The sequence below is a fragment of the Sorghum bicolor genome, chromosome 8 (genome assembly GCF_000003195.3).
Source record: "Sorghum bicolor cultivar BTx623 chromosome 8, Sorghum_bicolor_NCBIv3, whole genome shotgun sequence".
Classification (NCBI taxonomy): domain Eukaryota; kingdom Viridiplantae; phylum Streptophyta; class Magnoliopsida; order Poales; family Poaceae; genus Sorghum; species Sorghum bicolor.
The window spans coordinates 7,541,589-7,569,009 of record NC_012877.2 but is presented as its reverse complement, the minus strand read 5'-3'; the positions used below and the strand labels follow the sequence as shown (position 1 = coordinate 7,569,009).

General features: G+C 42.7%; 3 protein-coding genes across 7 annotated transcripts; 2 read left to right on the top strand and 1 right to left on the bottom strand.

Moving 5' to 3' along the window:
- LOC8084750 (pentatricopeptide repeat-containing protein At2g46050, mitochondrial) lies at positions 347–5,820 on the top strand. Of its 4 annotated transcripts, none has more exons than XM_021445756.1 (4): positions 347–2,223; positions 3,242–3,359; positions 3,455–3,529; positions 5,264–5,820. In XM_021445756.1, exon 1 carries the CDS (start codon positions 557–559, stop codon positions 2,141–2,143), a length of 1,587 nt encoding a protein of 528 aa, XP_021301431.1. In that variant the 5' UTR covers positions 347–556; the 3' UTR covers positions 2,144–2,223; positions 3,242–3,359; positions 3,455–3,529; positions 5,264–5,820. The 4 variants fall into 4 exon arrangements, with proteins under 4 accessions (XP_021301431.1, XP_021301432.1, XP_021301429.1 ...); XM_021445757.1 differs by lacking the exon at positions 5,264–5,820 and adding an exon at positions 3,621–3,852; XM_021445754.1 differs by lacking the exon at positions 5,264–5,820 and having other exon boundaries at positions 3,455–3,852.
- Positions 7,394–11,902, top strand: LOC8082794 (peroxidase 43). Of its 2 annotated transcripts, XM_002442921.2 has the most exons (4): positions 7,397–10,602; positions 10,742–10,927; positions 11,028–11,190; positions 11,281–11,902. In XM_002442921.2, the coding sequence occupies exons 1-4, from the start codon at positions 10,354–10,356 to the stop codon at positions 11,706–11,708; spliced, it is 1,026 nt and encodes a 341-aa protein (XP_002442966.1). In that variant the 5' UTR covers positions 7,397–10,353; the 3' UTR covers positions 11,709–11,902. The 2 variants fall into 2 exon arrangements, with proteins under 2 accessions (XP_021301579.1, XP_002442966.1); XM_021445904.1 differs by having other exon boundaries at positions 7,394–10,602; positions 11,028–11,902.
- Positions 15,930–26,346, bottom strand: LOC110429887. Its single transcript, XM_021446606.1, has 4 exons — positions 26,146–26,346; positions 16,905–17,138; positions 16,390–16,629; positions 15,930–16,276 (listed from the first exon to the last, which is right to left on the bottom strand). Exons 2-4 carry the CDS (start codon positions 17,091–17,093, stop codon positions 16,064–16,066), a joined length of 642 nt encoding a protein of 213 aa, XP_021302281.1. The 5' UTR covers positions 17,094–17,138; positions 26,146–26,346; the 3' UTR covers positions 15,930–16,063.

The window sequence follows — 27,421 nt, the reverse complement described above, 5'->3', positions numbered from 1 at the left end:
TTTTTTCTTTGCGCTACTATAATATTTTCATTTTTATTTAGCAAATATTGTTCAATTATGGACTAACTAGGTTCAAAATATTCATCTCGTAATTTATAGGCAAACTGTGCAATTAGTTTTTATTTTCATCTATATTTAATGTTCTATGTATGTGTCGAGATTTGATGTGACGAGAAATCTAGAAAAGTTTTTTGTTTTTGAGTGAACTAAACAAAACCAAAAAGTTTTTAGATTTTAATACTGTATTACTTTTGTTTTTATTTAATAAATATTGTTTAATCATAAATTAATTAATTAGGTTTAAAAAATTCGTTCGCCTTGGCCATCTCAAGTGTCATTTCGAAAGCCTTGCTCGCCAGCTCGGGCGGCTCCGTGTTCTTGTCCTGCAGAGTGCAGGCTGCAGCAGGGGCAGGGGCAGGGGCAGGGCACCCTCTGCCTGCTGCTCGTCGGGGCCCTGTTCGTTCGAGGCGCCATGGTCCGCATCAGCAGCGATGACCGATGAGCGACGAGGCCACCGCCCGCCGCCGTCCTGTCAGCTCTGGAACGAACGAACGAGATGCGGCGCGATCTCGTTGCCCTGCTACTCCGCGCCAGCTCCGTCTCCGGCGGCGCCGGCCACCGGCGCGCCTGCGCAGCTTGGACGCTGCACCCGCTGGCCCTCAAGTCCGGGCGCGCCTCGGAGACCCGCGTGGCGACGGCACTGGCCGTGGCGTACGCGCGGTCGGGCCTCGTCGCGCACGCGCGCCGCGTGTTCGACGAAACACCGCCGCCGCGCAGGGACCTTGTCCTCTGCAACGCCATGGTCTCCTGCTACGCCGCCCACGGCCTCCCGCGCCAGGCCTGGGCGCTCTTCGCCGCCGCGCGCCGCTCCGGGCTCGACCCCGACGGGTTCACCTTCAGCGCCCTGCTCCGCCCGCCGCTGCCACGCCGTTGTCACCACCACCCCCCCGCCGTCGTCGACAACGTTGTCGACGCGGGGCTGCTGCTCGCGATGGGAGCCATGGCGCACGGCCTCGTGCTCAGGCTGGGTCTCCTCGCCGACGTGGTGGTCGCCACCGCGCTGCTCGACATGTACGCCAAGTGCGGCGGCCGGGTCGACGAGGCGCGCCGGGTGTTCGACGCGATGGCGGTCAGGAACGTCGTGTCCTGGAACGCGATGGTCGTCTGCTACGGCCGGGTTGGTGGTGGAGGCAAGGACGCCGTTGAGCTGTTCCGTCGGATGCTCAGAGACGGGAGCTGCTCCCCGGATGAGCTCACGCTTGCCAGCGTGCTAAGCTCCTGCGCCGGCATGGCGGCAGCGAACGAGGCTACTCAGGTTCATGCTTACGCCGTGAAGAGGGGTCTGCACGGGTTTCTGCAGGTGGCCAACGCTGCTATCACGGCGTACGGCAAGGCCGGTTTTGTTCGAGAGGCGAAGCAAACGTTTGCTATGATCTGCGACCCAGATGTAGTTTCGTGGTCCTCTATGATTTCGTCTTTCGCCTACCTTGGACTCTCTAAGGATGCAGTTCATGTGTTTGAGAGAATGCTCCGACATGGTGTACAGCCTGACGGCGTTGCCTTCCTTGGAGTTCTTTCTGCCTGTAGTCATGCTGGTCTTGTTGAAGAAGGCTTACAATATTTCCTTATGATGACGAGGGGCTACAGCATCGATCCAAATCCGCAGCATCTTGCTTGTCTGGTTGATCTCTTAGGGAGAGCTGGCAGGATTGAAGATGCTTACAACGTTGTTATCAAGCTTTCTTGTGAGAGCAATGCTGATATTGTTGGAGCTTTCCTTGGTGCCTGTAAGATGCGGGGCAAAGTCGAGTTGGCAAAGTGGGCTGCGGATAGGCTATTGTGCCTGGAACCAAGTGAGGCAGTAAATTATCTGCTTATGTCCAATGCATTTGCTGCTGCAGGAGCTTGGAACGAGCTTGCAAAAGTAAGAAGTGTGATGAGACACAGGTGTGGCAGCAAGGTTCCTGGCTGTAGCTGGATAGAGATAGGTGGAACGGTTCGGACATTTGTCTCCAACGATGTGATGATCCATCAGTCGACTGAAATGCAACAAATGGTGCAGCTTACTATTTCAGAAGCACAAAAAGAGTGGAACAAAGACACAACTTGTGATGATCCAATTTTAGTTCGAGAATGGCAGTGATACAGATGTTTGATTTATTATTCTGGATTAGTTAGGCATCTGCAATAGTCCCAGAGCTTATCAATGTGATCTTTTCTCATGTAAGTGGTATGTATTAATTTTAATGTATTTATGCCAACTGATCATCACACTAACTAAATTGCCAAAACAGACTTGATTTGGTTGCATAAAGAAAGGATCTATCATCTATGTAACCTTAGGAAAGCAGAAAATCATTGCTTTTACGATGGTGCAAATAAATATTTTACATGTTCTACAATATGAAGCTATGAGTTTTCATGATCTCAAATTCTGTAAAATTATTAATAATTTACCAAACATGTGATATTTACTGCACTTTCTTGGGCAATGATATATGGAGTATTTTATTTTCATTGAAAACAGCAGTGGCTCCTTGCATATATATTTCATTTTCTTTTTAACATAGTGCAGTTAATTTAATATTTGTTGGTTCTGTTCGATTTTACATTTTAATATTTCTGTACTTCTTGGATATCCATTTTATTCATGTTTTCTTGTTTAAGATTAGCCAATTCTTGCTCAAGTATTTTGCCACTATACATCCTGTTTTTTATTCCTATTTGGCCCCTGGTGTAGTAATGTTTGGTGCTTTTCAGGAAGTTGATGATAATGTTTATACGACATATTGTTATTTTTCCTTAACAAGCTTTTTACATAATGTCCAATTACATTTTTTGATAATGGTTTCCAATACTGCAGTTCTTTGATGGTGAGTAGTTGGTTAAAAATTTGCAGTCCTGCTGCTGTTGCATGAGTAACTGTTGCCACATGATCTCAATTTGAGTTTGCAGATTATATATGATACTAGTTAAGTTTTGCGCCTGTCATGTATTAAGGATACTGGTGTTGACTTGGTAGAGGGTCCAGGTCCCATCTTGTTTACCAAAACCTACAGCTCTCTTTATGATTGCATTCAGTTTGATAATTTTGCACTGAATTTGTGAATCCAAATGATTAACAAGTTAGTACAGCAGGCCTATTTCTTGTTCCTGCACGAAGTGAATGTTTCTTTCCTAAGTTTGTACCTTTCTAGTAGATTCCAGTATTCAGTAATCAGTGTTGTCTTTTGTCCTTCAGGTGGGTATTCACAGAGATGACTGATGTTAGAGTTAACCCAATGGGTACTGTAGTTGAGTGTGCTGAGTGCACATGCCACATCAACGCAATGGGTACTGTAGTTGGGTGTGTTCATAATGTAAGTTCTTAAGATACCCATGAATCATCACTGCATGTTGTGTATGATTTCCTTTTCTGATAAAAGTGCTTAGTGCTACTCAACTTTAAATTTAGGGGTGGGGCCGTTGCTATGCTGGGCAAGAGTCAAGACTGACCCGATGAACTTACAGAACAGGAGGACCCTGAAAGGTACTTCACCCTCAATTATGGAACTCTTTGTCTCTACTTGAAAACTTGAACATTACCTCAAACCAAAATTTGATCTATGAGCTACTTCCAGATGGGAACATTGTCAGCAAATGAACTTGGTTGATACACTGTCATTAAAAAAAAAGTTGCACCTAGGAGTTGCCCTCACCACAGTGTGCCATCATGGATCTTAATAAGGCATTCAACCAAACGCTTAAATGTGTGCCCAATGCAACATTTGGCATGCATATCAGTGAAGTAGTTATTTCCATCTCAAAGAACCAACTGTCCATGTTGAGTGTTGTTTCTCAAGAATCATCCAAGTGAACCATGCGCCAGGTTTCTATCCCTTTTTTCCCTTGATAAATCAAGGTTCTATCTTCTATACAGTACATATACACCTTTTTGCTGCCACGCATCATGCACAGTTTGACTCATTTCTCCATAAGACCTGCCTGCTGGCTGGTCTCGTCTCTGTCCCAACTAGGGCAGGTTGTTACAGGGCAAAAAAGTCCTTACCTGGAGCAACACACATTTGTTTTAGGCCCTGTTTAGTTCCCCATCCAAAATTTTTTCGTCCATCCCATCGAATCTTTGGACACATGTATAGAACATTAAATGTACATAAAAAAATAAACTAATTACACAGTTTGATTGAAAAACGTGAGACGAATCTTTTAAGCCTAGTTACTCCATGATTAGCCTTAAGTGCTACAGTAACTCACATGTGCTAATGATAAATTAATTATGCTTAATAGATTTGTCTTGTAGTTTCCTGATGAGCTATGTAATTTGTTTTTTTATTAGTTTCTAAAAACCCCTTCCGACATCCTCACCAAAAAATTTCCATCTCCAATCTAAACAGGGCCTTATACTACGATTCATCTTGACACATTTGTTTTATACTATGATTTTCATCTTTAGCTCTGTAGTCCAATTTATTTGTTTTGGATTTCACATTAAAACTACCATGAGATACAAGAATAGGAAAAAAAGTGACTTTTTGAAAGGTCGGGCAGGAGGGTACACTGAGACTCATCCATGGGTTAAAGATTTTGCAGGAGGGTGCAGTGAGACTCATCCATAGGTTAAAGATTTTGCCTTTTATATTATATAAAAGGGCTGTTTGGAGTATTGCTCTGGTAATGTTCCAGATACCTTTGAAAAGTATAAATTTCAACAAGTCCGACGTACTTGTAATAAAATCCCTGCTATATAAATATGGCACAATAATAGTATGCAAAAAAAAGTCCAAAGAGGAAATACTGCAGTGCCTTGTCGGACTCTTGAAGATCCTTGCCCACCAAGGTAACAACTCCCACTAGGCCACTACACTACAGCTATGCCTTGTTTACTTCCGAAAAAATTTCGAATTTCGCTACCGTAGCACTTTCGTTTTTATTTGACAAATATTGTCCAATTATAAATTAACTAGGATCAAAAGATTCGTCTCACGATTTACAGATAAACTGTGTAACTAGTTTTTATTTTTGTCTATATTTAATGCTTCATGCATGTGCCGCAAGATTCGATGTGACGGGTAATCTTGAAAACTTTTTGGATTTCGGGGTGAACTAAACAAGGCCCTAGTCTTTGTTGTTAGCATCATTTGTCAATGTGTTGCACTTATCCTTGAAATTTCCACAAAGCTTGCATCACAAGGACTCTGTCCCTTCCCTATATATATAAACAATTCGCAGCCAGCAACCCAACACTGACAAAAGTTCACCACAGCTCAAGAACAACCACAACTAGGAGATACGGAGCAGGAAAAAAAACAAGTGCGCTCAAGAAGTGAAAGGGGATCCATAATCAAAATCCTTAAATCAAGTATCAAGATGGTCTTGGGCTTGGATTGCTTTGGTTTTATGGCGAGGAAGGCAACGGAATCATCTAAGCAGCCAGAAGCTGAAGATGCGAGGAAAAAGAAGGATGCGGCGGAAGAAGCAGCATCCCGGGAGGCCAGTGAGAATATGGGTGAGAAGGCTGTAGAGAAGAACAAGAAGGGGATAGGAACAGGGGCACCCCTTGTGGTGCCTCACTTCCCTAGCCGTTCTACCCCTGCCTTGATCTAGCTAATCTGAATTGTTTCCTTCTTTCTGGTGTTCTTGCTGAAGGCAAGTAGGCAATTAGAGAGGAAATACCGAGTGGATGGATTCAGAGTAGTAGTGGTTTGTAAAAGAGTTAGAAAATTAGTAGTAGTATGTAGAGTGAAGTAGCATACTGAATTAACATGAGACCATCTTGTGCCTGAACATAACTTGCTTATAGAGATGTTGAATTGTCTAGTATCTAGATTGCATAGTAGTTCATGTATCTCGGTTTACTCCCAGTTCCTCTGAATCGATGGATTACTGACCAATTAAAATTTGTAAAATAGGATTTGCTTATGTTCAGGCACATGATTTTTCTCCTCATTCCAGGCGACGATTCATAGCCGTCAGATCTTCATAGTGTGGCTAGGGTAGCTCACGCACTACTCTTCTTCTCCCTTGTGTCCGCGCAGCCACTACCCACCCCCACCGCATTGCCGTGCCGCGGTAAGGTCTCGCTGCGTGGCCACGGAGCTCTGACGATACTCTTGTGTGCCCGCGGCCGCCGTCTTCTTCCTCTCTCCCCCTCTTACACCGCCACTATCTTCTTAACTATGTCGAGCACGGCCGTGACACCTTCGCTCTGACCTTGCCCGGTTGCCTGCACCACCGCCAGGACCTGGAGTCGCCCGCCCCCATCTCCATTGCCTAGCCAGCCTATCTTCCCCCAGTACCCCTTCTATGCCCGCCAAATTTAGAGAGGAAAGAGAGGGAGAGGCCGCAACAGTCGTCGTCTTCGATTGCCTTCAGTGGAGTGTGGGCACGCGCGGGCATGGGCGTGGGGTGGCAGGGGTAGCGCGAGCGCATGGGCATAGGGCACGGGCGTGGGAGCGGGTCGCCTGAAGAGATTTGAGGCACATGGAGTGTAGGATACGTGTTGAAAAATGTTCAACGTTCACAACAGTACAAAGCTTGATGTACGTGACCACCCTACTGGCAGGCAACTCTTAGACCTTTCATATACACCGTGGTGTAAGTACGCAGTTATTATGTATGTACCATGCATGCTCGGGTTTTCTGAGTTTATTATCGAAGAAGCTGCAGTAGGTATGCAAATAATTTCTGCTTAAACTTATCAGCATTACTTACTTTTTAGTAATGAAACTATATTTTTTCTCATAATAAATCAGTATCAATATCAACCAAAAAATCAGCTCGGCGAACAGGTTATTCGAAATTACTCACACATGGTCCAAGCTTCTCTGTTCATGAATCAAAGAATAAATAATACACGGACAACACTCGGCAAACTTTCTGATGATACATGCTTTTTAAATAAACGGACCAGTTTGGGAGACGGTTCACTGACTTTATAATTTGGCATAAAAAGTTATATAACGAGAGCGTGGGGCGTACTCTATTAGCAATTCAAATCTTGAAGTAGAGAAGGAAGGAAAAAAAATTAGCAATTCAAATTTTAAAAATGTTTTATTAATATATCTTTCTCAGTTTTTTGTTTCAAAAGTAGGAGTACACGGTTTTTGTTGACTAAAGCCCATATGCATAAATTCTAATAAAATCTCAAAGGCCATATGTGTGTTCTCTAACGGGCTTTAGTGTTTAAGCCCATAAGTAAAGTTGGAAGATGAAACATTAATTAGTACCATATTGCTACTTGATGTCAAGGTAGGATGTTCCTCACCCTATATACATGTACCAATTCTTTTGAGAAAGACACACAATATTAGAACTATTATTGGGAGTTTCTAGTTTGGATCGGAGAAAATCAAGGTAGTCAATTGGTTTTATCATCTTCTTACTGTTGTGTGCTGTTGTAGTCTCTCCATCTTGACCGTTCGTGTGCATCGGCGATCAGGAGAGCTCCTCCTTGTGATCCTGCCTTGAGAGGACGCACAAAGTTTTTTTGGGAACCGCTTTTCATGCGACTACTTCTAACTTCCATGATGGCTCGTTTTTCGAAGGCTCCATCGAGACGACGTGTCTCCATTGCCATAGGCTCGTCGAGAATCTTCAATGGGAACGTTCCTCCACCACTCATAGACGACTTTGTACCCCCATCACAACAACGTCTCCATCACCTGTGACGTCGTTTCCCTTTGAAGCCGAAAGGTACACACCCCGTGATCCAAGTTCGTGCCACTTAATCTGATTAGTATGCGAGCAATGCTCATGCTAGTATTTGAGATTGTCATGATTTATGTGCTGGTTTTATTTTGGAAATTGTCTATTTTCTCAACAATTCTCACATCTCACTTAAGCCACTCATAGAGTTTAAGAACCCAAACCCTTTGAGAGGTTGTGGACTTGGTAGAGAATCCAGGAGACGTTAAGGATTGCTGAATAGAGCATCGAAAGAGGAGGATAGATGTCATGGTCAACAGCTTGAAGAGAAGCAAGGAGAGAAAGGTATGTAAAGCAAGGAGAAAAAGGTATGTAAAGAAGCCATTGTGATGTGTATCTCGGTAACTGACATGGTGAAACAATCTATTTTTTATAAGAAAAGAATAACGAAACCTTCTGGCTTTCTGAGGAAAAATGGCAGTGCCTTTCAAAAAGCTTCTCCTTTTTATAGAAAAAATTAACTAAAACAGACTGAGCCCTACTACCATGAGCCAATGGGGCAGAAGCTTACTACATCAGGCTGCCCCATCTTGGGCTCTTGCTACCATTGGCACAAAGTATGAACCGTAACTTGGTAACTGACATGGTGAAACAACCTATTTTTTATAAGAAAAGAATGACAAAACCTTCTGTCTTTCTGAGGAAAAATGGCAGTGCCTTTCAAAAAGCTCCTCCATTTTGTAGAAAAAATTAACTAAAACAGACTGAGCCCTACTACCATGAGCCAATGGGGCAGAAGCTTACTACATCAGGCCGCCCCATCTTGGGCTCTTGCTACCATTTGCACATTTAGATCTCCTGCGGATGAAGGCAGGCTGGGACAAAGAGCTGCATTACAGACGGTGGCGTGTTTTGCACGTAGTCACGGAAGCTGTAGCTATGCAAAGAATACCCGAGTCCATACATATACTTGTCATTGAAATGTAGTATGTGGTACATATAGTGTTATACTGCTACTCAAAATTACTCACCCATGGTCTCCTTCTCTCTTCATGAATCAAAGAATAGTACATGGACACATCGCCTGGCGCTCATCAGGAGGGATGTTTAGGAAATTATGAGGAAGGAAAGAAAAATACTGGTCTGATTATTTAGAGGTTAGAGCAATGGGTATGTAGAACAATCCTTCATCTTCAACCATTTGGGAATTTGTCCCCTCTAGCAACAGATCATGGGTGTGCAACTTTGCCCAATACCGTAAGCGTTCCTGGACGCCCAAATTTAGACACCTACAGCTCAGATTTTTGCCTAGCGATGAAGTTGTTTAGGAGGCGAATATATTCTGACATGGGTCAGAATCTCTATCTCTACACCTAAAAAGACTTTAACATCATCATTTACCTGGTGCTATGAAGACTGGATCTGTGTATCCGTGTCTGATACAAAGTCCTTAGAGCTCACGACTCATTGATATGAGCAATCAAGCAACATTGGGATGAGAAGGTAACATGTGAGGGGAGATCCCTTGATTATTGTACAACTTGCATGGATTCGGAAAAAGCGACTCCATGAATTTAAATGTACTACTATGTAGGTGTAAAAGAAATTTAGAGAAATGACAGTGAAATTGCTGGAATTTGGAGATATTTTGCAATAGCAAACACAGCATTGAAAGAGGAGGATAGACGTCATGGTCAACAACTTGAAGAGAAAACAAAGTAAAGAGTCCGTTGTGTATGGTTGGATGCATGGGTTCAGGAAAGAGACTACTCAAGAGAGGTTACCAACCCTTGTGTCACAAGTTACCATACCAACACATATGTGGTCAAAAGTATGAACCGTAACTAACGTGGGAGGGTCTATTTTTGACAAGAATAGCAGGAAACTGACTACCTTTTTTAAGGAAAAAACTGAAAACTATCTCCTTTTCTGAGGAAAAATGGCATGTCTTGTTTGGAAAAGTTGCTTTTTTTTAGACAAGATAACTAAAACTGATTGGGCCCTACTACACATGAAAGCAGCCAATGGGGCAGAAGCTTTACATACATCAGGCTGCTCCTCTTGGTCTCTTGCTACCATTTGCACATTGAGATCTCCCGCGGATGAATGAAGGCAGGCCGGGACAAAGTTACACTTGCACTGCAGACGGTGGCGGTGTTTCTGCACGCAGTCACGGGAGTAAAATGGCTGGAGAAACCGACGGTACACGCTGTCCCAGGCCAGCCGCCGCCGCGTCAGTAGATGAGCCCGTGGGTTTTACTGTTCCCAAAATTACAGCATCGTGGATTCATGGTGGAAAAGCCGATGACGGCGAGCGAGCAAAACTGCTCGTTTCAAAGGGGAATGAATTTGTACAGCAATGACAATACAAACTCTTGCTGCGTGAGTCCAGCAACAATACATGGAAGCCAAGCCACAAATCGTACATGGGAGTGAGATGATCCTCCAGCAAGCAGTTTTTTCCTCCAATAAACTATATGCACACTTGTTCCATGTCAGTGACTCAAAGTGTCCGTGTGCCATCGTCGTCTTCCTTGTCCCCTGGTGAACTGTGGTGTATAAAGACGACATTCCTCAAGACAAGCAGTCCATCCACAGCTAGCTAGCCATGCTGTCCATTCACCGAGTCAAGCATTAGAGTCCATCGATCCGGCGGGCCTCGGCCAGCAGGTTTTAGCTCCTAGCTAGCTCATCTTCTTGGACCTATCAATGGCGGCCAGCCGCGGTGCCGTGGTGTCGTCTAGAGCCGGTGGGGCGGCGGCGGCGGCGGCGGCGTTCTTGCTGTTGTTGCTTGTTGGAGTTGGAGTTGGCAGTGCCCAGCTCCAGGTGGGGTTCTACTCCGACTCCTGCCCGGACGCCGAGGACACGGTCACCGCCGCCGTCCAGGACGCCGCCGGCAACGACCCCACCATCCTCCCCGCGCTCCTCCGCCTCCAGTTCCACGACTGCTTCGTCAAGGTGTACGATCGACACGACGTGTGTGTGTTTGTCCAGCAAGTCCGCCGGCCGATTAATTAACACTAGCTTTATTTTACGTGTCTGTCTGTGTGTGTGTGTGCGTGCTCGCCGGCCGGCGTCCGGCGATATATATATGCAGGGGTGCGACGCGTCGGTGCTGATCCGGAGCGCGACCAACGACGCCGAGGTGGACAACGCCAAGAACCAGGGCCTCCGCGGCCAGGATGTGGTGGACGCCGCCAAGGCGCAGCTCGAGGACCAGTGCCCCGGCGTCGTCTCCTGCGCCGACATCCTCGCGCTCGCCGCGCGCGACGCCGTCGCCATGGTAACATGCAATTCAACTGGATATAGGTAGATGATGGTCGTAGAGTAGTCGTCGTAGCTGACGCGCTGGGAATTGGAATAAATGCCAACCAACCAACCAGACGGGCGGGCCGTCGTTCGACGTGCCCACGGGGCGGCGCGACGGGCTGACCTCCAACCTCCGCGACGCCGACGTGCTTCCCGACGCCGGCGACTCCATCAGCGTGCTCCGATCACGGTTCGCCGCCAGCGGCCTCGACGACCGCGACCTCGTCCTCCTCACAGGTGTGTATACCTTCACACTTCACGTGCATGGACATGGACGCCGGCACGCCGCCGGCCTACCACTGACACTTGAAACGAGACCGGCCGCAGCGGCGCACACGGTGGGCACGACGGCGTGCTTCTTCGTGAAGGACCGGCTGTACAGCTACCCGCTGCCGGGCGGCGGGACGGGCGCCGACCCGTCGATCCCGGCGCCGTTCGTGGCGGAGCTCAAGGCCCGGTGCCCGCCGGGGGATTTCAACACGCGCCTGCCGCTGGACCGCGGCAGCGAGACCGACTTCGACGACTCCATCCTCCGGAACATCCGCTCCGGCTTCGCCGTCATCGCCTCCGACGCCGCGCTCGCCAACAGCAACGCCACCCGCGCGCTCGTCGACGCGTACCTGGGCGCCTCGGCGCGCAGCTTCCAGCGGGACTTCGCCGCCGCCATGGTCAAGATGGGCACCGTCGGCGCCATTACCGGCGACGACGACGCCGGCGAGGTCAGGGACGTCTGCTCTGCGTTCAACAGCAATTGATGATCCGTGCCGTCCGTGCGTGCGTGCGTCGGTGCGCGGCGTGACATAGAGAAAGAAATGAGGATTTCTAGTGTACATTGAATTTGGTTACTTGAGTGGATTAATTAGATTTAATTTAAAAAAAATTAACTGGAAATTATTAATTGGATGGATTGATAAAAAAAGAGGGCACATGGAGGAATTGTGCGGTGGAATTGATTGGTAACGTTTTGATGCAGCGATGCAATGCAAGTACTGCATGCATATGCATGTGCATGTGACGATTTATTGCCACGGTTGTCCTAAAAAGGATGATAAGTTCATCAATTCGTCCAGCGCCAACTAAACCGCGTCTAGTCGGTAGATTATGTTCGAGATTAAATACTGGCGGCTGTTCTGTTAGCAAAATTTTAATTACTTAAGATTAAGATTAAGAAGCAAAACAATCCGAGCATTGCAAGAGTGCTTCGTGGTTTTCTTATTGCATAGTTTTATGACACAGTTATCGAGACTGTAAAGTTACTAAAACTATAAACTAGGTAACCGAGCCACATGCATGTCAGTAATTTTACTTACGTGGCACCCTATTTAATGTGCATGACACTCTATGAAACATACATTGAGACTAGCTTTAAGCGAATCTAGAAAACCAGAAAAAATTCATACGATGCAAGGGAAAAACAATTGGATGCACAATGGTCTCATTCTGTCTCGGGTGTGCCCCCATTGAGCCGATGGACACCACGTGTCATCCACTGTAATCAAAGGATCAGCACGCGAGGTGCATGTCGCTGGGGCTCCCCTTGGCTCCTTGAGTAAGGTCATTGAATGCGTCCATGAGCAGACACGCCGACCAGCCTCTGCTCCGAAGAACGCCCCATGAACAATGCTATCATCTCATCCGCAGGGAGGCAAAATAAGGTCAAAATTCAGATCTAAGCACGAAAGTTGTAGCGAAGTTACGGGATGCTAGAGGGTGATATACCTTGTTCCCTTATGTAAAACATAGGGTAGTGAAATTTGCTTAGTTGCCCTGGTTTCTGTAGTTGCCCCAGATTCCATAAGGATCTTTTTGAGGGCAGTTATGTAAAGACTAACCATTTTCTCTTAATTGAGTCCTTCAAGGACATACTATATAAATAAAGGTTCTTTTGGTGAAAAAAGAAAAATCTATTAGCTCAATCTTGTAGGACTCTTCCTCGAAGGTTCCTCCAACACAACTTAGCCTTCTTTCTTTTCACTAAAAAACAGCTCCAAATGACCCTCCTACTAAATTGTTTGGTAGGGCTTCTTTGCAAGAGCTGGAAGGAGAGCTATCAAACGGGACCTAAGAATGACATGGAAAAAACTTCTACACACTTTTACAGAAACCACAATTCCTATTCAACCCATTACTGTCGAAATTTTGAATCTGGTAGTAAGTGAAGTATCACTACATGTATAGAAGTAAAATGAGTATTGCTACCGTATTTTAAAACCTACTAGCTATAACAAAGAATTACCACTGCTGGTTAGTAACACAACCCGATATTGGTCTATACTTCCCTAATCCCAAATTTTTATTGAATGCATTAGGTCTAGTGTTGGAGCAGCAGGCGATGACCCAATGGGTGCTCCGGTTTTTGTTTTTGAAAGGCCCATCACTACCGGTTGTAGTACCAATAGTACAAGCCCATGCGTATCAGTAGGACAACACAATTGTTCCAAAGTCTGGCAGTGATGAGCTTTTGGAACTGATAGTGTTTGCCGATTTTGTGGTAGTGCCATAGCCCTTTATATTTTGAGCAAAAGATCAACCATAGATTCTTCTATAATGGATGAACTCCTCTAAATTTTGAAGAATATCTATTATTAGCTTTAATATTATGGAAATTTTCCCATGCATTTCCTCAAATGTACATGATTTTCTTCTACTCTATCTATGTTCTTCCATTGGATTATATTCAAGGAGTTTGGCAATCTAATGCCACTTTCTCCCTATCCCTACATTTTAAGAATCTTAATTTTGGAGCAGCAGTACCTTTTTAATTCTCAAAAAGACTAAGAAAGCAGCAGTATCTTTTTAATTCTCAAAAAGACTAGGAAGGTGTGATTTGGGGAAGGCTGCCAAAAGCTCTACGATAACACCAACCCAAATGTGGTGGATTACAAAGGCCTGGTCAAAGCTGTCACCTTCAGGGCTACCACAACTATCCATAGGGTTGGGTGCAACCTCAGGTAACTTATAGTCTAGACACCATGTCTACACTATGGATTACTACTCTAGCCACATATGATAACTAGAGCACTCGGTCAAACAGAAATCCCATTAATTTCAAGCTGTAAAACCACTATACTAACCATACTTAGCTACTCCACTAAGGCATGAACTGATAACCATGAAAGATATTCAAGTAACTAGAGAAGATAAATATATGAAATATTTGAATGTTACAAAGGACCGATACAAGATTATACCAGAACTTCGAGGGCTCTTCCAAAACTTGAGCATCTCTCCCTAGCTCTCAACTTTTTTTGCGACAACTCCCAAACTCTCAACTAGAGCTATCCTACTACTACATCTTGGAATTTAAAGTGAAGCTATTCCTTGTGGTGTCTTGAAATGAGGTGGGGGTGGCCTCCTTTATAGGTGGAGAGGAGGAATAATCCAATGACATATTCCCTCATCAATGCACCAAACTAACCTAAAAATGATGATTTGTAGGGAATATTTGGAGGAGACCACACCCACACCATCATCAGGAGATCTGATGGCACCGCCTAACCAAAGATGGGCCCGAGGTATAGCCTAGTAGGGTTGCGGGCGCACCAAGGATGTGACCACACCTGAACTGGGTCCAAATAGCCCCATCTTTGGTGGTTTGCCTTTCTTGGGCCTCTAGATGGGTCTTGCAAAGTTTGGTTCCATTTGGAGTTATTTTGATACGGGTTTTGGCCTTTTTTGTCTACTTGTCTAGGCCATGATGATTTGCCTGGTAAGTGGGCCTTCTCCCCTTAGGCTCATGTCGGGTGTTTGTTTTGCTAAGTTCTTTGTGTACATTTGGTACGTTTCTTGTGTTTTCCCGACATGTCCTCCTGCAAATGGTAAATCACCAGAACTCATGGAATTCATTAGTTATAAGTCCTAATTCTAAGTTTGATGTTCATTTGTGCAAATTTTATGTGAGTGTTGGTGGTTAGAAATAGGAGTTAAGGACCACCAACAATTACTAGTTGAGCAACTCATATGGCACACAAACCATGAGAAACAATTATGAGTTCAACTTCAATCGTATCTAAGAAAGCAAGCATTGAACACATACTAGGAAGGAAAGAGCAAGGTATAGGAAGTTAATCATCAAGGTAAAAGCTCAACTATGTTCTCAGTTGATCCTAGTCATAATATATACATAGGGTGCAATAACTAGCTCATATCAAGTTATTCCATTATAAAAGAGAAACATATTCTTAGGGCTTGAGTTGATACTCTATGGGCTGGGTGAATGGGCTTGGTCTTAGGAACAAAGTCAATGTTGGTCTTGAGAGTGACCTCCTTGGGTGCCTCAACTCCTATGAGTACAAGGTACGTATAAGGAAACATGATGCTCATGATTGTTATGACAAGGCTAAGAGTGGTAGAGCGAGGGTGAGTGGATTTAGGCATCTAAGGTTCCAAGTCACATAGAGTGTGCTACATTTGCCTACCACGTGGAGCCATGGCGAAAGGTTCACGCCTAGCTCAAAATCTTGCATTTTCATATTATGATAGGCAATGTAACATGGTAGGATGGATTGCCTTGTAGGTTCAGATGTATTATCCATTGATACACACGAGAGCCAAAATCTGCATCTATAACTGAACTAGTATTGCAAATATGGATTTTTGATTATGATTGTGCACATGATGCTAATGACCAACCAAGTGCAACAACGGGTCATGATACCACATAATCTTATCACATATTCTTCGTGATTTGAAGTAAACCTCGAGGTAGAACTACTTAAGAGAGATAAAGGCTATGACTACACTATGTGCTTCCAGTATAACAATTGCATGCTTTGAAAGAAACAACCATTAGATGGTCTAGTAAAATGTTTTCGAAAGGCTCACAATTTCAAGAAATCAACCCAAAATATGATTCATTCATTCATTCATTCATTCATTCATTCATTCATTCATTCATTCATTCATTCATTCATTCATTCATTCATTCATTCATTCATTCATTCATTCATTCATTCATTCATTCATTCATTCATTCATTCATTCATTCATTCATTCATTCATTCATTCATTCATTCATTCATTCATTCATTCATTCATTATTTTACTCATTACAAATATCCTCTCATCTTATTAGGGCCAACATTCAATGGATATTGTCATGAGCTTCACATTAGAAGAACGGTGCACGTTGGGGAATTCCCTTGCGTCGGTGACGAGCAACCCTTTTCGGTGGTGGTTCTTCGTTGTTATTGTCATTGCAGCTGTCTTTGTCACTTGTAGTACTTGAACCAACACTGTCAATAGTCAAATGATTCTTAATATCAGATTGAGGGTTGTTTTCAACCATGGCTGGCGTACTCCTTTCCATATTTATGCCTCTAAGCTGTAAAAGATAAGGAGTTTATTAGATATATGCAATCCATTAATTATGAAACTTATTTCTTAATTTTGTACTTTCTAGAAAATAACATCATTAGGTAGTTTGTGATAACTTACATTGCATCCAAGAGAACAGAAGCGAAAAGCACCAAGTAGAGCACGATTGCATGTCTCGCAGCTATGTGTTGATGATGAAGGTGCTTTACAAATAGGGACACCAGAAGCACGCAGTTGTGGGCGCTCATTCAAGAATACGACCCTTGCACTATTGATTACATATGTTTGCACATCGCTAATATCAAGGATGTCCTCAATCTCTGAAACCCTCACAACGTCATGGTAGGATGATCGCCTTATCTGAAACATCCGATTATTTGAAACTTAATTACTACCATACTTTCATAGATCATATGTGTGCTTGCTCCAAGGATGCATGGCCTATGAATGAAATATATTTCTATACACCTAAATCTACAACACATATGTAAAGTTTTATAACATTTCTTAATTATGAGGTGACATAATAAGAAGCAACAAGAGAAAAAATCCCAATCATAAAGTTTTGAATTGTATGACATGTATATATGCTATGCTTTACCTTTCCATTGACTACATAACTGCACATTTCTTACCTGGATTACATGATGAGTGGAATGATCACTTGAACGGCAATGGTTGCATAAAGCAGTTGGTGTAGCCTCGCACTGAGTGCAAAATAGGTTACACTCATTGCGACTAACAAGAAGATGGTTTGCACAAGTCGTAAAGAATTGTGCCGCAAGCAACAGTTCTAGCCATGAAGGCACTGTCTCCCTTTTCATTATGAAATTAGTAGTCTATTATGTTCTTTGTGCTAATGTTCGGGCCTGTAAGTGAAAGGAATGGGTATACTTATAGTAAAAGAATAGTGAGAAGTACATAAATTTTTTCTATAAATTTGCTGGCACAAAAATGCGTTTTGCATAATTGGTGGTAGTACGAACTGAAATGCCAGCTACAAATTAAGAGAAACAATATAATAATAAGAAGTGCGTATATTTTACTACAAAACAGTGGGCACAGTATGATGTTTTGCATAATCTGTGGTGGTAAGAGCTAAAATGCTAGCTAGAAATTAAGAGAAATAATATAATAATAAGAAGTACATGTAGTTTTCCTACAAAACAACGGGCGTAGTATGATGTTTTGCATAACATGTGGTGGTAAGAACTGAAATGCCAGCTAGAATTTAAGAGAAACAATATTATAGTAAGAAGCACATGCCTTTTTTCTACAAAACAATAGGCATAATATGATGTTGTGCATAATTTGTTGTGGTAAGAACTGAAATACTAGCTACAAATTAAGAGAAATGATATAATAATAAGAAGTACAAGAAGTTTTCCTACAAAACAGTGGGCACAGTATGATGTTTTGCATAATCTGTGGTGGTAAGAACTAAAATGCCAACTAGAAATTAGGAGAAACAATATAATAATAAGAAGTATATGAACTTTTCCTATAAAACATCATACTGTGCCCACTGTTTTGTAGTAAAATATACGCACTTCTTATTATTATATTGTTTCTCTTAATTTGTAGCTGGCATTTCAGTTCTTACTATCACCAATTATGCAAAACGCATTTTTGTGCCAGCAAATTTATAGAAAAATCACCAATATATGAACAATCATGCACCGAGAGAATGTCAATCAAACACAATTGAGACACCGATTTTTCTCCCGAGGTTCATGTGCTTGCCGGCACACTACGTCCCCGTTGTATCGACAACACTTGGTGGTTCGCCGGCACACTACGTCCCCGTTGTATCGACCAACACCTACCCACAAGTGAGGTAGCTCAATGACACGTGCAATCCACTAAAGTTGCCTTTGACTCTCCGCCAGGGTAGGCACAAAACCCCTCATACTCACCGGGAGATGGCCACGAACAATCACCAACTTGTGCCAATGCTCCTCCGCTGCTCCAAGCTGTCTAGGTGGCGGCAACCACCAAGAGTAACAAGAAAACCATAGCCAAATCGATCCCCAAGTGCCATTAGATGCAATCACTCAAGCAAATGCACTTGGGATCACTCCCAATCTCACAAAGATGGTTAATCTATGAAAGAGATGAGTGGGAGGTGTTTGCTTAGGCTCACTAGGATGTCAAGTAGTCAAGACTGCCAAGAGAGTGAGCCCCAAGCCGGCCAACACGTATTTATAAGCCCCTTAAACAAATAGAGCCGTTGGCTCTTCTACTAGGCAAAGCACGGGGTCACCGGACGCACAACAGTTGACCACCAAACGCTCAACCCCTGCGTTCGGTGCTCCAGATCTAGCCACATGTCAGCTAATCGAACCTCGCACGTTGATATCTAATGGTCAAATTTGAACCACCGGACGCGGTCAAGTAGATACCGGACGCGTCTAGTGCACACTGATCACGTACGTAGAGAGGTTGTCAAAATGCGCATGGTCACCAGACGCAGCCACGGGACTCATTCCTAAGTGTCTGGTGCTCTCAGTCAAAAACACTCATAGTCACACTGCTGATGTCAAGTCACACCGGACACAAGAACAGGGACTAGCCCGCGTCCGGTGCTTAGCGTCTGGTGCTTGCTTCTAACTCAACTAGAGACTGACAGCACACCGGACGCGCAGGCTCAGCGTTCGGTGCCATGGTCAGAGCTTCCGGTGAGTGTTTTCAGTGAGAAACACTCCAATGACTTCTCCAAACTTTCCATTAGTGCAACAGAAAATATGCATTTCTTTTTCTCAAAAGCACCAAATCACCAAAGGGAGAGAGAAACCCAAACCCCTCTCTACCCTTCAAACTCCACCTCCTTCTTAAAGTGTGCCAACACCACCATGTGTGTACCAACATGTGCAAGTGTGTTAGCATTTTCACAAACATTTTCTTCGAAGGAGTTAAGTTAGCTCACTAGGTTCTAAATACATGCACATGAACAATGACACCTAGTGGCACTTGATAACCACTTAGCCAAAGAATTCCCCTCTTTATAGCACAGCTATCTATCCTAAATGTGATCACACCCTCTATGGTGTCTTGATCACCAAAACTAAAACCCTAAGCAATACCTTTGCCTTGATCTCCATAGGGTTTTGTTTTTCTCTTTCTTCTTTTCCAAGTTGAGCACTTGATCATCTTGTGGTCATCACCATCATCACCATGATCATCACTTGCTCCATCACTTGGCATGTACTAACCTCATTAAGTCTACACACACTTAGTATAAAGGTTAGTACTAGGGTTTCATTAATTATCCAACAACAAACTAGGGCTTTCAATCTCCCCTTTTTTGGTAATTGATGACAACCCTTTTATAAAGATTTTCAATAAAATTGTTTGGATTCATGTTTCTTGCCCAAGCATTTTACCATGTGCAAAGGTTATGGACAAGTTTCATAAACCCAAATTGGTAGCAATTGCTCCCCCTACATATGTGCTAAGAGTTTGGATTTGAATGCTTGCACATATGCTTGAATAGAAAATATAAGAGTCAATTTCTAAGAAATGATGCTAAGGTGTAAAGAATGGATCTTTGAAGCGTGATACCAATCGGAGTTGCCAATATACACCATCCTTGACACCATTAGTAACTAGGCATTCACAAAACTAGAACACCACGTGAGATCAACATTATAAACAAGATCTAGTACCACTTGTGAAGCAACTAAAAGTCTAGTTACACTACCTATGCATGCTAGTTCTTCATTTCATCAATCATACTTACAACTAGCATACACCACACAAGCAAGGTATCAAAGAGAAAGCTTCTAAAGCTAATGCAAATGCAAGCAAATATATGTGATGCACATTCAAATGCAACATACAAGTTTATGAGCTTGCTCGCCCTACTTGTGTGCTTTAAAATTTTAATTGATCCCCTTCTTTTATCATGTTACTCCCCTATCTTTGTACTTCTTTTGTAATTTCTCTCCACCTTTAGCAAATCTTTGGGAAATTCTCTCCCCTTTGTCATTAATGACCACAAAAGGTGAGCTCAAATTTTAGATAGGTTAGTGTAAAACTATGTGAAGTGAGATTATTTTTCCAAATTGGTCCAATCAAGATTACTTGCCTAAGATATTTAACTTGGTTTGATCCAAGGACAAGCTTTTCACACCTCCAAATAAGGGTTATCTTATACCATGTTGAGTTAAACACTTATAGCTCATATTCTAGATCAAACACTAGGATTGCAAGCCCACAAACATGTCATATGCTACCACTAGATCATGTCAAGCATAGAAGCAATAGTGGTACCATACAAGCATCAAATTCATTTGATTTTCATGAATGAGCCTAAGACATGTAAGGAATGAATAGATATGCTAAACAAGTCCTGAGCAAAGAATGAATGACATGTCAATCAACTATACCTTGCTTTGCTCGAAGGAGACGCATGTCATATAGTGGGGGGGGGTGCATCAACACATATTTGAGAAGTCAAGTATGTTCAATTCATTCTTTAGCTTGTAAAACCTCTTCTCATCAAGTGACTTGGTGAATATATCGGCAAGTTGATCATCAGTGCCTATACTCTCAATGCAAATGTCCCCTTTTTGTTGGTGATGTCTTATGAAATGATGGCGGACATCTATGTGCTTTGTTCTTGAATGTTGAACCATATTGTTGGTGAGCTTCACAGCACTTTCATTGTCACATAGCAATGGCACTTGCTTGAAGTTGATTCGAAAGTCTTTCACGGTTGCCTTCATCCATAGGATTTGTGCACAACAACTACCGGCCGCAATGTACTCCGCTTTGGCGGTTGATAGTGCAACACTATTTTGCTTCTTGGATGATCATGAGACAAGTGATCTTCCCAATAGTTGACATGTGCCCGATGTGCTTCTTCTTTCAACTTTGCATCCCGCATAGTCCGAATCAGAATATCCTATGAGTTCAAACTTTGCACCTTTGGGATACCACAAACCAACATTTTGTGTATGCTTTAAGTACCTCAATATTCTCTTTGTTGCCTTCAAATGACTTTCTATTGGTGAGGCTTGGAATCTTGCACACATGCATACACTAAACATGACATCTGGTCTTGATGTGGTCACATAGAGTAGGCTTCCAATCATAGACCGATACAACTTTTGATCCACCATATTTCCACTTGTATCACTATATAGGCTTCCATTTGTTCCCATTGGAGTGCTAATTGATTTTGCATCGTCCATGTCAAACTTCTTGAGCATGTCTTTTATGTACTTACCTTGACTCACAAATGCGCCATTCTTCAATTGCTTGATTTGAAGACCAAGGAAGTAAGTAAGCTCTCCAATCATTGACATCTCAAATTCATTAGCCATCATGTTTCCAAACTCCTCACAAAATTCTTGGTTGGTTGATCCAAATATGATATCATCAACATATATTTGCAACATAAACAAGTCTTTGCCAATCATCTTGGTGAAGAGAGTGGTGTCAACCTTGCCCATCTTGAAACCTTTAGAGAGTAAGAAATCTCTCAATCTTTCATACCATGCTCTTGGTGCTTGCTTCAAACCATACAATGCCTTTCTTAGCTTGTAAACATGGTTGGGTTTCTTGTCATCTTCAAAACTGGGAGGCTGTTCAATATATACTTCTTCATTGATACAGCCATTGAGAAATGCACTCTTCACATCCATTTGATATAACTTGATGTTATGTGCACAATCATAGGCCAACAAGATCCTAATTGCTTCCAATCTTGCAACCGGGGCATATGTTTCACCAAAGTCCAGACCTTCAACTTGAGTATATCGTTGTGCTACCAATCTTGCTTTGTTTCTTACAAGTATCCCATCTTGATCTTGTTTGTTGCAAAAGACCCATCTAGTACCAATGACATTATGATCACTAGGCCTCTCAATTAATTCCCATACTTGATTTCTCTTGAAATTGTTGAGCTCTTCATGTATAGCATTAACCCAATCAACATCTCCCAAAGCTTCATCAATCTTCTTTGGCTCAATGTGAGACACAAAGGAGATGTGCTCACAAAATGATGCTAGTCTTGATCTAGTTTGCACTCCTCTTTGAATGTCACCAATGATATGATCTGATGGATGATCTCTTGCAATATTGGTTGGTTGAAGTATTTGCACTTGATTGCTTGCACTTAGTTGATCATGAGATGATGTACTAGATTGTTGATCTTGCACTTGTGTACCACCTGTACTAGCTTACTTTTGATCATGAGAACCACTTGCTTGCACATTAGAGGTAGGAAGCACTTGATCTTTGTCATCTTCAATATCAATCACCTCTTTAGGCCTTAAATCACCAATATCCTTGTTCTTTATTGCATCGGCCAATTGAGTGCCTCTCACATCATCTAGATTTTCACCTTCCTCTTGAGAGCCATTGGTTTCACCAAACTCAACATCATGCACCTCTTCAAGAGTACCACTAGCCAAATTCCAAACTCTATAAGCTTTGCTAGTAGTGGAGTAACCAAGCAAGAAACCTTCATCACATTTCTTTTCAAATTTGCTCAATCTAGTGCCTTTCTTCAATATGTAGCATTTGCAACCAAAAACCCAAAAGTATGCAATATTGGGCTTTCTAACATTCAAGAGCTCATAAGGTGTCTTTTCCATCATTGGGTGACAATAGAGTCGGTTGCTATAGTAGCAAGCCGTGTTGATGGCTTCGGCCCAAAACGAATGACTCACATTGTACTCACTCAACATTGATCTTGCCATGCCAATCAAGGTTCTATTCTTCCTCTCAACAAGACCATTTGATTGTGGAGTATACTTGGCCGAGAATTGATGTCCAATACCAAATTCATCACAAAGCTCATCAACTCTTGTGTTCTTGAATTCACTTCCATTGTCACTTCTCACTTTTTTGATGGTTGTTTCTGTTGACGGTCCTTAAGTACCAAATATAATCATCAAATAAATAAAGAAAAGGATCCAAATGCAACCAACACCCAGACTTAGGGTTTTGTCTGACAGAATTCCACGAGTTTTGGTGTTTGTCTATTTCTGCAGGGGGCTATCAGGAAATACGGAAGAAAGGCCCACACGTCGGGTTTACATAGAGATACTAACGTGCCACGCAATTTTCTATCATCTAGAAGACTCCAGAAGCCACGGGAACGAACGGGAAGGCGATCGGGCCCAAGGGCAGGGCGCCCGCCCTCCCCCCTTGGGCGCCCGCCCTGACCTAGAGTCCAATCAGGACTCTCTTCGGGGATTACGCTCCACCGACCTAAAGGATCAAGGATAACTGTTCAATCAATGTCGGTTTGATCTAACGACCCATATTCACTTGAGGGGACTATAAAACCAGACCCCCTGGCCCCTGGAGGAGAACAAGTTCATCATAGAGTTGAGAGGAGCCCTCGAAGGAATACCTCTCCTCTAAATAAAATTTCTTTTAGGCTTAGCATCCAATGTGAGTAGAATTAGATCTTCTAGTTTCTACTAGATTGAGAGAGATAGAGTGGAGGTGTAGATCGGAGGAAGCCCGGCCTGTCGGTGTCTACTTCGAGGTTGTACCTGTGGGATCAAGTCTCCTAACCCAAGGCTTGCTCCTAGGATTCTTCAGTAATTCGACTTCTAATTCTAGTAAGTTCTTGTTTTATTGTTCTTTGGTTTATGAGTTTACTTTAATCTCTTCCGGTTGAGTTTAGAGTAATCATTGCTAGCGTAAACGTGGTGTTTGGGCTAGGGTACTCATAGATATCCCCTGACTAGCTGGACCGTGGTAGTAACGAGGAACGTGACATTTCCGAGTTACCTTTGCAGCCCACATCTTGTTAGCAGGAAGGGTAGGGTTTATAGGTGCGGGTCAAACATCCTTTGTGGTGTCTAGATTCTGTAAGCTTCCCCAATAGAACAGTAGATCATCCTTACCAAGGTTAGAACGAGACTACGGTTGCAGTCTTCTCTATACATCAGTCACATCGAGAAACATTCTTTGTAGCCTAAAGGGTAGTAGCAATAGATTTGGTTAGTCAGATGCACGCTTTCTCTTAGTGGTAAAAATATAAATACGATAACTCTGGATAACCTCCCGGGTGAAATGCTCACCGATATCCGTGCGCTTGCGGATCATTTCGTTATTGCGTTACCAATATCAACAAGCATTTTTGGCGCCGTTGCCGGGGAGAAAGACAGTTTGCTGAGATAATTTTAAGTCTTGCTATTATCTTGTATTATACTTTTATACTTTTATTCTTTTATCTTTTTATTTTTTCCATGGATAACTCAAACTCCATACCTATTATTGAATTTTTTGTACCTTCGGAGACCAGCCATAGACCATGGGAGTCAACAAGTCCTGCCCTTAATTATGATCTGTGTCCAGAGTTGATTACGATAGGTCAAAACCAACCCTTTTCTATAGCCGAGGTTCTATCTTTTAATCAAGAAGATAATGAACTTTTAGCTACACTTAGGGAATCTTTTAATCTTTCTATAAATTTTGGTTTAAACCTAGCCCTACAAGACCATGTTTTTTCTCGATATTTCCACATTGGTCTTAATCATATAACCTTTGGTAGAGCCTTTCTTTCTTTATCTGTTAGTAAAGCAACACTACACCACAACACTAAAATTAGCGATGGATGATCTGACGGCAAAAGCAGTTATAGGGGCAGACAATTTGACGCTAAAAACCTATAGCGACAGACTTCTGCTGCCGGTGTAAGTCCTGCCGGTAAAAATCTTTAGCGTCAGACACTACCTTTAGCCTCATGTAAAAGAGCTTTGAGTTATCATGTGAAAGAGAGCCAAGCTGGTAATCTTCATCGCCACTGGCAACTTCTAGATTTCAAGTAGTTTTGACAACTCTACTTCCATTATCTTTCTGATGCAAAGCTGATTCTAATGCTTGCAAGGATTTTATATCCCATACGTCGTCAATAACGATGAAATGCCTACCAGAGTTAGTAAACCTTGGAGCATCTGTCGTATACTATACAACACTAAATAAAAATTAGACATCACCCATATTTAGTTTTTGAATATAGGTGAAGTCTATTTTTCATTTAGTCTTTGTAAATTACATACTAGTGGTAATTTATAGATTTTTAGATAAAGCATGAAAATCAAGATTCATCTACTCAAGGTAGAAACTGGCAGTAGTACTTTATAACTCTGTACTTCCAAGATTTACAATGTCCCTGTTGAAACTTCTTCTGATTATAAATTGCCTACCAAGCAAAGCAGTGCTGTGCCACAACTGCAGCTTTGATTCATAACTAAAAAACAAACATCTTTGTTTATCAAATATAAATTCCCTAGCAAGAAGAAGTATTGTACCACACTGCATCTTCGATACATAATGAGGAAGAAACATCTCCAAATTAAATGGTAACAAAGGCCAATAAAAAAATGATAGGATCTTATAGTGAATCTGTAGGGACTAAACAGGGACCAACAAGGAGAGGCAGGCAGGAAACTCACAAAGACGTGGTGGTTTAATTATGAGAGGCTGTTGTAACTGAACACATGACAAGTCTGAGGAACAAACAGGCTGCATCCAAGTAGTGTCGCTGCTTACCAAGACATCTATATCCATAACAAATTGAGCAAGAAAAAAATTACATTGATGAAAAACAAAAAAAAAAGACCACGGCTCGAATCCTACAGCTTTTACTGTCTCCCTCTCTGTAAATTTGAGCGCCAAGGCAAACTGCCTACAGAAGGGACTCACTGCTAAGCAAAACTCTTTAATCGATTGACTGAGAACTACTGCAAATCAAGAGCTCCAACTCACTACTAATAAGCGTGGCTATAACAGATTAACAGGAGCACCTTCAAACACCGGCCGCTAACCCAGCAACCCAAGCGCACCAACAGTGCAACAACAGCAAGTAGTCTACAGCAGCAGATGGGTTGGCAGGAGCAGCTGACTTACCGTGGACGACCGCGCCCATCAGGGTTCTAGGACCCACACCGCTGCCGGAGGAACCCTACGCAACCGTGCGGCCGTTGGAGGGACCGAACATCGCTGTGCTGCTGCCGGAGAGACCCGGCTCGCAGCGTCGCCGCCTAAGGTGCCGCACCCTGCGTCCATCCGGATTCTAGGCCCTGCTTCGCCGTCGGATCCGCCACGCCGTCAGAGGCGCCGCGCCCCCGCGCTCGATCCGCGCATGAGAGCATGAGAGAGAGAGAGAGAGAGAGAGAGATGTGCGGCTGTCCGGTTGAGGGAGGGTCGGAGGGAGAGGGAAGATAGGGAGAGAGAGGAATGGGTAGTCTAGGGTTTTTAGATGGGCCGATTTGGGCCATGGTCTGCATAGTAATAGGTTGTATGTAATAAAGATGAATTAATATAAATAAATATTTCATTTTTCTTTTATTGGTAGAATGAAAACAATACGAAGGGATATGCCCAATCTAACAATATCCAGAAATTAGAAAGAAATATATGGAATAAAATAACTCATATAGACCTACAACTATTATTCTGGTCATTTTCCCATTCAACATTGTTCGAACAATTCAAATATTTGAATTTTTAAAATACGAGAGCTTTTCAATAGAATTTTGTAATAGTAAATGATTTCAAATGAAAAAATTGTCACCAAGAAAGTTGTAGAACCCATCGAAATCTATAACTTTTATATTGGTCATTCCTCCATCCAACTTTATTTGAACAATTGAAAATTATAGAATTTTTTTGACAAAACTTAGAATTATGAAAATTATTTTGTGGTAATTTAGAAACAAAAGATGAATTATTCAAAAAAAATCCCACCAACTCTAGGATATGGATAGAGTGACATGTATGAGGATAAATATAATTTTTACAATTTTGTTTGAACCCTATTAGAAATACACATAGTTCAATTTGAAATTACTATCGGTAAGTAAAGTAGTGAAACGGTCTAGGGTTCCTCACTATATTTATTCCTTACCATATTTGTTGGCCGGGTGTGTGAGCTAGGTGGGGCCACTTCTTTTTAGCGACAGACAGATCTACGCTGCGCCTCTTTTTAGCGACAGACAGTTTAACTCTAAATATGATTACCTATAGCGACAGACAATGAGTCAATAAATGAGAATTTAGCGACAGATCATCGGTTAGTTATCTTTAGCGTCAGATCATCCATCGATAAATATAATTTTTAGCATCAGATGTCTGACGTTGATGCGGTGTTGTGGTGTAGTGCAAGGTATGTATTCATTCGTGG